Raw genomic sequence first — 9,701 nt, 5'->3', positions numbered from 1 at the left:
ATGTCTGAGAACCACCTGAGAGCTGGCAGTATGTATGCGTGCAGTGTGGGTTTTGCTTTAGGAAGTTTTACCCACAAATTTTCCTCTTCACTTCTTCTGTGAATCCTAGATTTATAGTGTAGATTCACTCTGATAAGCAAACACAATATCTCGTCTCAGAATAAAGATTATTCCACATTTATTATGAATAAGATTTTGTGGACTGGAGTCCACTTTATCTGATTTACTATATAATAAAAACTCTTTCCCAGCCTGCTCTTTAGGTATTTAGAACGGCAACTCCCGTTATCATTGCTGACTATCAGCTATTCCTCCTTCTGCTGCTGCTGCTGCTATGAGTTGGGCAGTTCGGCACCAGGTTTGGGAAGGCTGTTTTAAGGTGCTCCCAAGAATCTCCACTGCTGCTTGTGCTACCACATACACTAACACAGCTTTGGCTGCTCTGAAAGTTCAGTCCCAATAAGCCCACAGAAGTCACAATCCAATTGGGCATCACTCAGAAACAGGAATCTGCCTTATCCTGAGTCAGATCCGTGCCCAAGGATTAAGGTCTTCTGGGAAACAATATATAATGAAATTAAGAAGGTGCTTAAGTGTACCTTTCATAAAAAACCAGAGGCTTTTCTCCTGGGCATAGTAGGCCAATTGGTGTCAAAGAAAGACAGGACGTTCTTTATGTATGCTACAACAGCAGCAAGAGTTCTACTAGCAAAGTATTGGAAGACACAAGAACTACCCACGCTGGAGGAGTGGCAGACGAAGGTGATTGAATATATGGGACTAGCAGAGATGACGAGCAGAATCCGTGACCAAGGGAAAGAGACAGTGGAGGAAGACTGGAAGAAATTTAAATTTTATCTTAAATTCTTGTAAAATTATTGAGTGTTAAAATGTCATGGGTAAAGTTTAGCAGATTTGCAGAGATATGATTGGATAAGGGGAAAGAAAAGGGTTATAGAAAGGAATTTATAAGTAATTCGGACCAGGGGTTGCTGAAAAAAAGTTTAAAACAGGGATGCAGAAAAGGGAGGCATGGGGAAGTCGTTGAAATTGGGTATATGGAAAATTTTTTTTTTTTGAAATTATACATGTTTTATGTTTGTTTGTCAGAGTTTGTTGTTTGTATTGTCTTATATTATATGTTGAAAAACTAATAAAAAATTTTATTAAAAAATATATATATCCTGAGTCAGATCGTTGGTCCATCTAGCTCAATACCATTGATGCTGATTGGCAGTAACTCTCCAGGGTTTCAGGAAGGGGTCAGGAGACATTCCCAACCCTACCTAGAGATACTAGTGAGGACTTGCGACCTTCTGCATGCAAAGCAGGTGCTCCCTCACTGAGCTATGACTCCTCCCCAAACAACTAAAAGAGGGAGAAAGAGAAATAAATGCCTTTTCACCTGGCAAAGCTGGGATCTTGGCCTGCACACACTTCCTCCAGTGTACCTGGTACAGGAGGGGAGGTGATGCCAACTGCTCTTCATTATATGGTAGCAAGAACTGGTGCTGCTCCCAGTGAGCTGAGGGATGCTTCTCAGCCAAGGAGCCCTTGTGCCCAGTGGCCATGATGGGGTCAGGATTGAGATGGCCCCAGACCTGGACACATCTGGAACAAATGGAGAGGAGGTAGAGAAATTGGATCAAGAGCCCCCCCCCCTTCTGCACAAACAACACAACAAATGTCATTCTTCCCTAATGGACATTTTATTAAATAAAGCACAGAAGAAAGCAATCTGTTTTACAGAAAGAGAATTCCAGGCAGACTGGGTGCAGCTCCGAAATCAGAAAGCTGCTCTGTTCATTTGTCGAGTGCAAAAGATTTGGCTGCTGTGATGGGCCTATCCCTTTGGCTCAGCAGGGACCTCATCGGCTGGTCAGAGGAGTGCTGCAAAGGGGGAGAGTGGAAGGCATAAAATGTTGGTGAACCACCCTTAAGCAAGCTATACATGCCCCCACCATCCTTCCCTCCATGTCTGTTGCTTCCCCCATGACTCAATTTTAGAAGTTCTTTGAGAGCAGAGATCTTCCATTGTTGCTCCTGCAGCTCTGTGAGGCGCCAAGTATTCTGGCAGGGCAGTATAAAGAGATAAGAGAATCCATAAAAAGAGGGCAATTGCTCTGGTGTTAGTGGAGTCTTTCCAGGGGGCATGTTCCTTGCACAGCCTTGGGGAAATTTCCTTCCCTGAGCTGGGATGACTCAGGATGACCACATTCCCAGGTCCAGAAATTGATCTCCTAGTCTGGGACTGGGTCATGTGTGACTGATTTGAAGGCCTGGCATGGCCCTGGAGAACAAGGTCTGCAACAAGCAGCAGTGAAGTCCAAGATGAGCAACTGACCAGCAAGGGCAAGGAAGGAGACCCCTCATTGGAGGCTTCCCTTCCCAAAGGACCCCTCTGGTCAAGGGGCGGTACCTGGCTAGAGCCCCTTCAAGCTGTTGCCAGAGGAAAGGCACCTCTGAGGCCCCTCAGCAAACATACCAGAGTTCAGACTGCGTCATCTTCATCATCTGCTTGCCTAGAAAAAGGAAAGGGAGAAGACCATACCTCCATTAACATGATCTGGGTGCCCCGCAGACTGCCTTTCATGCAGCCTGTGCCCAGAGAAGGGATGGGGCAGGGGGGAAATCCTGACAAAATTGCACCCACCTTCGCTTCCTCTTTCCTCCACAGCGGAAACGCCGACCTGGAATCAAAGAGACAGGATGAGGCCTCAGACAAACAAGAGTGCCCTGCCTTCCCCCACGGTGGGCACCCCCCTCCAACCCATATTTTCCTCAAGGTTTTCTTTACAGCCTGCTGCTGCCCCATAACCTCACTCTTCCCACCCCCACTTAGCCCAGGAACAGAGGCAGATTTAGGAGAGTGCAACTGGTTTGACCGCACTGGGTGCAGGGGGCACTGCAGGCACTGCAGGCAGCACCACAACTATGATGTAGAATGGAAGGCGAGAGGCAGAGGCACCAAGTTTTGGCTTTACACAGGGCGCTGCTGAAATCTGACAAGGCCTGCCACTGCCAGGAAAACAATCCCCAAATCTCTCCATGGCAGAACACTGGTTGGCCCACCCTGTGGCCCTCCCCACATCTTATCTTCCTGATGCTCCATTGCAGGGTGGCCTGCCACCCTCTCACGACCTGCCAACACTGGCCGAGCCTTGAATTTCATGTGCTGCTGCAGAACTGGAACTTTCCACTGAGATAAAAATCTAGCAGAGCTCAGGGATGGAGAAGTGTGTTTGTGACTATGTGAGGGGGGAAGTGTTTAACTCTTTAACAGCAGGATAGGGGACCTCTGACATTGCAGTGACCCACAGACTGGGAATGGCATCACAAGCAGGTCAAAGAGCCTGGGGGTGGGGGGTGGCTAAAACGGTAACTGCCACTCAGGCAGGCAGGAGGATCCTTCTTGGGATTTGGTAGGAAGGGGAGTTGCTTTGTGGTAGGACCCTTCCTCTCCTTTTCTGTTCCTGCTCCTGAGATCCAGCAGGTGAAGCTTTTCCTGGCATAGAGATAACAATAAGTGACAGAAGAAGCTTTACCTGCTGAACTTAATTTTTCATGTGGGGCTTCAGTCTCTGGATTGGTCAAGTGTGAGACAAGGGCTGAAGCTCACCAGAACCTTTCCCCCCTCCCCACTCAAGCCTGGAGCCTGGGTGTGTGTTAACAGGCCACAGCAGATCTACCTTCAGGAGAGGTGGGGAACAGGCACCCCGCCCCCCTAGTTCACTTTCTCGCTGTGGGGTAGGGAGGGGCTGGAGGAGCACCTGTGACCAAATAGAGAAATCTTCCTCTGGGGAAGTTCCACTGGATCACAAGGGCTGCTGGAATTTTCCTACAGCAGATCCCTGGGGTAATGACAGCAGGAAGGTGGGGAAAGGGGCACGGGGCACCCAAAGGGAGGGACTTTTGCACTCAAAAACCACTCCTCTTTCCCACAAGCAGCAGGCGTGGTGCCCACCCCATACACCCATTTGCATGGGCCTTTGTGAACACACTTCAGGAGCATGCTGAGTAACGTCTTGTAGGTCAGGGGCTCCGTCACCAGTTTGCTTATTGTTGAGCTGGGCGAGGAAAGAAGCTGCTCCCTCCCTCCTCCTTTCTGCCCCCAGAGACACCCACCCCACTTTGGCACTCTCTTTCCTCTGGTCTACACTCCCCTCTGCCATTATGTAGACAAGGCCACTGCTCACCACCACCCCAGAAAAAAATACAGTACTTACTGAGGATGATGGCAAGTCCAATCAGAAAGGCCACAACCGCAAAGATCAGGCCCCCATTGCGAATGGTTTCATAATCTCAGGAGGGAAAGAGGGGGAGACAGAGAGTTAATCTAAACCAATGCAGCAATTGCAGGGAGTCCCTCTGGCTCTGAGCATCAGCTTTCTTGGGAGCCTCCCCTCCCTGGCTAAGTTAGAGGGGAATTCAACAGAGCAATTAGCTGCTACATCTCTGCCAGTTCTGAAGCTGGGGGAGTGGAGCAGGTTTTGATACTTTACAGGGGAAAGGGAAAAGAACAAATTTGGGAGGAAGTGGAAAGACATACAACCCTCACTTTCCAACCCCAAACTTTATGACTTTAATAACAACAGGGAATGTATTGTGCATGACTCTGGTGGTACAATGTATGGCACTGTTGGTCTGTTTATTGCATTTGAAAGTATTGCTGCCTTTGTTTCATCTTTCAAACAATTGCAAATACAGTGGTACCTCGGGTTACATACCCTTCAGGTTACATACGCTTCAGACTCCGCTAACCCAGAAATAGTACCTCGGGTTAAGAACTTTGCTTCAGGATGAGAACAGAAACCGTGCTCTGGCGGCGCGGCAGCAGCGGGAGGCCCCATTAGCTAAAGTGGTGCTTCAGGTTAAGAACAGTTTCAGGTTAAGAACGGACCTCCGGAACGAATTAAGTACTTAACCCGAGGTACCACTGTATAACCATGGTTTAAGCTGGATCTGCACCCAACCCAAAGAAAATATTTTCTAGGCTTTGCCATATGGGATTGGGCGTCACACACCCCACCCCTTACTGTAGGAAGCGAGCCGTAAGTTTAACACAGCCCCCCTCCCCACTCACTCCCTTTCCTTACCGTAAGAGAATTTGTCAACCGCGGTCTCGGGGAGCCTTTCTGGAGGAGAAAAAGGAGAAGGGAAAGTCAGGCTCTGAGCTCCCGCGGCAGCACTTGGAGCCATTGGGCGGTGGAACCCGAGAGCTGCGTCGGCGGCAACGGCTTCTTTCCAGCCGAGCTCTGGAGTCCTTGGCCGAAGAAGTTCCTCCTACCGCGGCGCCTGTATACTGGGGAAAGGAGCTGGACTTTCTCCTGCCGAAGGGAAAGACTGGCCGCGCTGCTTCTGCCGGAGGACCCCACCAGCTGTTTCAGGCTACACTGCTTCCCTGCTCCTCTTCGTGGCTAATTCCACCCCCTAATTGCCGCCCGTCCAGTGAGGAGGGAAATGAAGGGACTGACCCCCACGAGAGATGGTAGATTCTCCTTCCTTGGCGGTTTTTAAGCAGAGGTTGGATGGCCACCTGCCATGTATGATCTAGTTGAAATTCCGGCATTGCAGGGGGTTGGACGAGATGACCATCGGGGTCCCTTCCAAGCCTACGATGCTCTGCTTCTATCACCCGCTTGTCCCACAGAAGTAGGGAAGCTGCGCCGAGCAGAGCACTGCCAAGGCGGGCAAAAGCCCCCCCCCCATGAGTGCCTGGGGCTCAGTTCTAGGGGAAGAAGAAACTCGAAAGGAAACTCTGGGGCGTGGGGAACTCTCCCTATAACCCCAGGATTTCTCCATTGCAGCCGGAGGGAGGACAGGACTCTGAATCCGGAAAGCATGGTGGGATCCTGCGCCAAAGTCAAAGCTGCCCCATTCCTAGGGGTGCTGCTGCGGTTGTGGGAACCGAAGGAAAGCGCGTGGACCACTAGAGACTCAGTGTCATTGTGCACCAACCCCCTCAGACCCAAGGAACAAGAAATGCAAGACGAGCCCTACAGCAGCTGGGCCAGCCAGCGGGGACCCATCTCCTTCAGCATCCCTTCCCCCAGTGGCCAACCAGACGTCCCAATGCAAGCAGGACCCAAGTGCAACAGCAACTCTCCCCTCCCGAGGTTTCTAGCAACCGGGACTCAGGAGCACACAGCCTCCGACAGTGAAGGGAGAACAGAGGGATGGGGTTAGCAGACTTTAACAGCCTTCTCCCCCAGGAGTCTGTCTAATTAATTCTCTTTTAAAGCCATCCAAATGGATTTAAAGCAATCCAAAGCCCTTACTACAGCTTGGGGAGCGAATTGCAACACTCCTTCGCCTGTCCTGAGCCTTCCAACATTCAGCTTGGTTGGATACCAAGGAGTTCTAGTGTTATGACAGATGGAGTATCTCCCTGTTCGCTTTCTCCACGCCGTCATTTCATTTCACTTTTAAATTGTATACCGCCTTTCTATTTTACAATACCCAAGGCGATTTACAAGCTGATGAAACAAAAAATGAAGCCTTATAACACATCATCTTATGCACCCCTATCTTAAGAGAAGTCTTGCTCGCCTTTTCTCTAAACTAAAAAAAACACACCCAAATGTTATTGCAGCCCCTTGATCCTTTCGGTTGCCCTTTTGCTGATCCTTTCCCCAGCTCTACAATGTCCTTTTTCAGGTGAGGCCACCAGAACGACACAGCTTCGCCCTCCAGCAGGGTCTAAGATGGGCAAAGAATCCATAGGGAGGGGTATTTGCTTTGCTTTCCAGCATTTTTCTTCTGCTACTTGAGTTAGGATTTTGCGCTGGGGGCGCGTGAGGGAGGGGAGAACGGATGCAGGACCCTCTCTGTCTCTTCGCCCCGAGGGAGAGCAACTCTGCTCAGCCGGCCAAGCAGGGGCGGGGAGGAGCGCTTACCGTCTGCCATCGTTCAGCTGCCGCGGCCAGAGGGCGTCTGGAGAGGCAGAGGCAGCGGAGCGTCCCTTAAGGGGCGGCGGGGACAAGGCTCTATTAACCATTAATAGGGCCCGTCTAATGTTTAGCCCGGGCAGTCACAAGGTGAAGCTGCGGAGGGAGGGGCGGAGGGCGGCCGGGAAAAGGAGGGGCCTGGACTGCCCACGGGAGGAGAGGACCAAAGTGACCAGGCAGAGGATGCCCAGCAGCAGTTGCCTCACTGTGGCCATCTGTGCACAAGTGGGCAAATAAGGGCCTTGATGTGTTTACTTAAAAGCATCTTGTGGGTTGGAGCCCCACACTGGGCAAAAGATTCCTGCATTGCAGGGAGTTGGACTAGATTACCCTTGTGGTGCCTTCCATAGTGCGTTGTATAGTAAAAACAATAAAGCAGCATTATAAAAATAGGCTGCATCAGACTGAAGGCCCTCCTTGTCCAACATCCTGTTCTCAAATAGACCAACCAGATGCTGCAATGTGAAGTCCACAAGCAGAACAGGAGGGCACCAGCCTCTCCCACCTAATATCCCCAGAAGCAGGTACAGTGGTACCTCGGGTTAAGAACTTAATTCGTTCTGGAGGTCCGTTCTTAACCTGAGGTACCACTTTAGCTAATGGGGCCTCCCACTGCCGCTGTGCTGCTGCCGCACAATTTCTGTTCTCATCCTGAAGCAAAGTTCTTAACCCAAGGTACTATTTCTGGGTTAGCAGAGTCTGTAACCAGAAGCGTCTGTAACCTGAAGCGTCTGTAACCCGACATACCACTGTAGTTCAGAGGCATACTGCCTCTAGTATTGGATATAGTACAGTACCTCCTTTATAACTAGTAGTAACCACTGAAAGCATTATCCTCCGTGAATTTGTCTAGCCCCCTTTAAAGCCATATAAGGCAGAAGGCAGGGATCTTGTGGGATCAAAATTGGTTTCACTGTGCACTGCGTGAAGAAGCTCTTCCTTTTGCTTCAGGGGCTGTCCTTGGGGTTAGGGTCTCTATCCAGGAAATATAAGCCTTTTACCAAAGTAAAAGGGAGGGTTGCAGGTACTGCACAGTCCAAATACATCAAAGTCGAGTTCAGGAAATCATTCTAAAACCAAATGTGATCCCTGAACAGGCCAAGGTCAATATTGCAATGAGTTCAGCAAGGGGGTGTGGAATATACTCCAGAACAAGGAGCAAGAGACCTGTGTTTCTAGCAAGTAGAGGGCTCAAAGGGAAGACATGAAATGCTCTGGCCTTCTAGACCACACCCTAACCCCAGCTACTGGTAGTAAAGGCATTCCAGGGATTGCTTACTCATGAGTAGACCACTTACTCAGGGACTCTGGGACCGGGTCCATAGGTAAATGCCATGCCATTGCTCCTTGGTCTTGACCTGGTGTTTTGGGTGCCACATGCCAGCATTCTCAAGGACAAGGCTGGCTCCAACTTCTCCTCTGACAGCTCCAAGGGTTCTTCAGCCGGTCTCCCCCCAGAAGTCCCATCAAGAGGATCCTCAGCACAGGCTCCAGGAGACACTTCTTGCTGCTCAAGTTTCTTGAGCTGTGGGGTATCTGGTTCATCCTCTACACACCCGGTGTCTGGCAGCAGGCGAGGGCTAGGCTTGAAAGTCCTGAATCTTTGAACATTCAGCTTCCTTTGATAGCCCTACTGTGTTCTGAAATTCTGAAGAGATGCAAACAAATTTCTCTCTGTCCACTCTCTGAGTGCATTCCTGACAGCCTTAAGGGAGTTTCATGCATTATGGCTGGCAGTCCTGTTGGAACACTTGAATGCAGAGAAGACCTACCCTCAAATCCCGTCCCACACTTGGCAGGGCATGCTTGGCTCCCTGGTTTCTCAAAGCCTGGGAACAATGAAGTGGCTGGGGCAATAGGGCGTGTTGAATTTTTCAACTTTCAAATTCCCAAATTGAAGGATGCTAAAAGGTTGTAAAATGTGACTTGGGAATTCAAAAGATATTTTGGTTAAAATAATACCATTTAGTTTTGTTTGGTAAATAACTACATAAAAATATTGACCTTTGAGCATTTTTGTTGAATTTCCAATACAATTAAACTTGTCTTATTAAAAGGTTTTGTGGGGGAAAGTGTGTAAAATTGCAGGAAAATTGACAAGCTTTTTGACATCTTCAATTGCAAGTGTAAAAATTTTCTCCGAGTTTGGCTGCCATGCAGATGCTGGTTGCAAGAAGAAGAAGAGGAGGAGGAGGAGGAGTTTGGAATTGATATCCCACCTTATCACTACCCTAAGGAGTCTCAAAGCGACCAACAATCTCCTTTCCCTTCCTCCCCCACAAAAAACACTCTGTGAGGTGAGTGGGGCTGAGAGATTTCAGAAAAGTGTGACTAGCTCAAGGTCACCCAGCAGCTGCATGTGGAGGAGCGGAGACGCGAACCCAGTTCACCAGATTACTAGTCTACCGCTCTTAACCACTACACCACACTGGCTCACATTAACTGTACATGTTCTAAGGAGATGAAGATCCTTGTGAAGGAACTTGCTTTCACTAAAGGTCAGAGAGAGAAGACTGGTTCTATTGGACCACATCACATTGGCTTGCCAGATCTACCTGAGCATAACAGACAAGGCAAAAAGCAGAAGTGGCAAGAAGACAGGAAAAGAAGGCTTGCTGCATATAAGCAGAGAAGTAAGCAGGATGGTTCAATACCATCAAATGAAATCATTTTATCTGCTAATGAAAATGAAGAACAAATAGCTGATGCCTAAGATGGAAATGGTGGAAGTTATGAATTGAAATTAGGAAAACC

General features: G+C 49.2%; 1 protein-coding gene across 2 annotated transcripts; it reads right to left on the bottom strand.

Annotated features, from left to right (window-relative positions):
* Nucleotides 1-1,687: 1,687 nt before the first annotated feature.
* FXYD2 (FXYD domain containing ion transport regulator 2) lies at nucleotides 1,688-6,965 on the bottom strand. Of its 2 annotated transcripts, none has more exons than XR_008327837.1 (6): nucleotides 6,897-6,965; nucleotides 5,097-5,135; nucleotides 4,227-4,301; nucleotides 2,654-2,690; nucleotides 2,420-2,522; nucleotides 1,688-1,890 (listed from the first exon to the last, which is right to left on the bottom strand). XR_008327837.1 is itself a non-coding variant. In XM_053367564.1 (6 exons), exons 1-5 carry the CDS (start codon nucleotides 6,904-6,906, stop codon nucleotides 2,492-2,494), a joined length of 192 nt encoding a protein of 63 aa, XP_053223539.1. In that variant the 5' UTR covers nucleotides 6,907-6,965; the 3' UTR covers nucleotides 1,688-1,890; nucleotides 2,486-2,491. The 2 variants fall into 2 exon arrangements, 1 of the variants encoding a protein (XP_053223539.1); XM_053367564.1 differs by having other exon boundaries at nucleotides 2,486-2,522.
* Between the last annotated feature and the right edge of the window lie 2,736 nt (nucleotides 6,966-9,701).

The sequence above is a fragment of the Podarcis raffonei genome, chromosome 15 (genome assembly GCF_027172205.1).
Source record: "Podarcis raffonei isolate rPodRaf1 chromosome 15, rPodRaf1.pri, whole genome shotgun sequence".
NCBI classification, from domain to species: domain Eukaryota; kingdom Metazoa; phylum Chordata; class Lepidosauria; order Squamata; family Lacertidae; genus Podarcis; species Podarcis raffonei.
This window is presented reverse-complemented; position numbering and strand designations above follow the sequence as displayed.

What these genes read in the sequence shown, in the direction of transcription:
- FXYD2 (XM_053367564.1), bottom strand. An exon ending in GGTTGACAAATTCTCTTACG is followed by an intron (nt 4,302 to 5,096) that starts GTAAGGAAAGGG and finishes TTCCCTCCTGAG; the next exon opens with ATTATGAAACCATTCGCAAT. An exon ending in GGAGGAAAGAGGAAGCGAAG is followed by an intron (nt 2,523 to 2,653) that starts GTGGGTGCAATT and finishes TCCTTTTTCTAG; the next exon opens with GCAAGCAGATGATGAAGATG.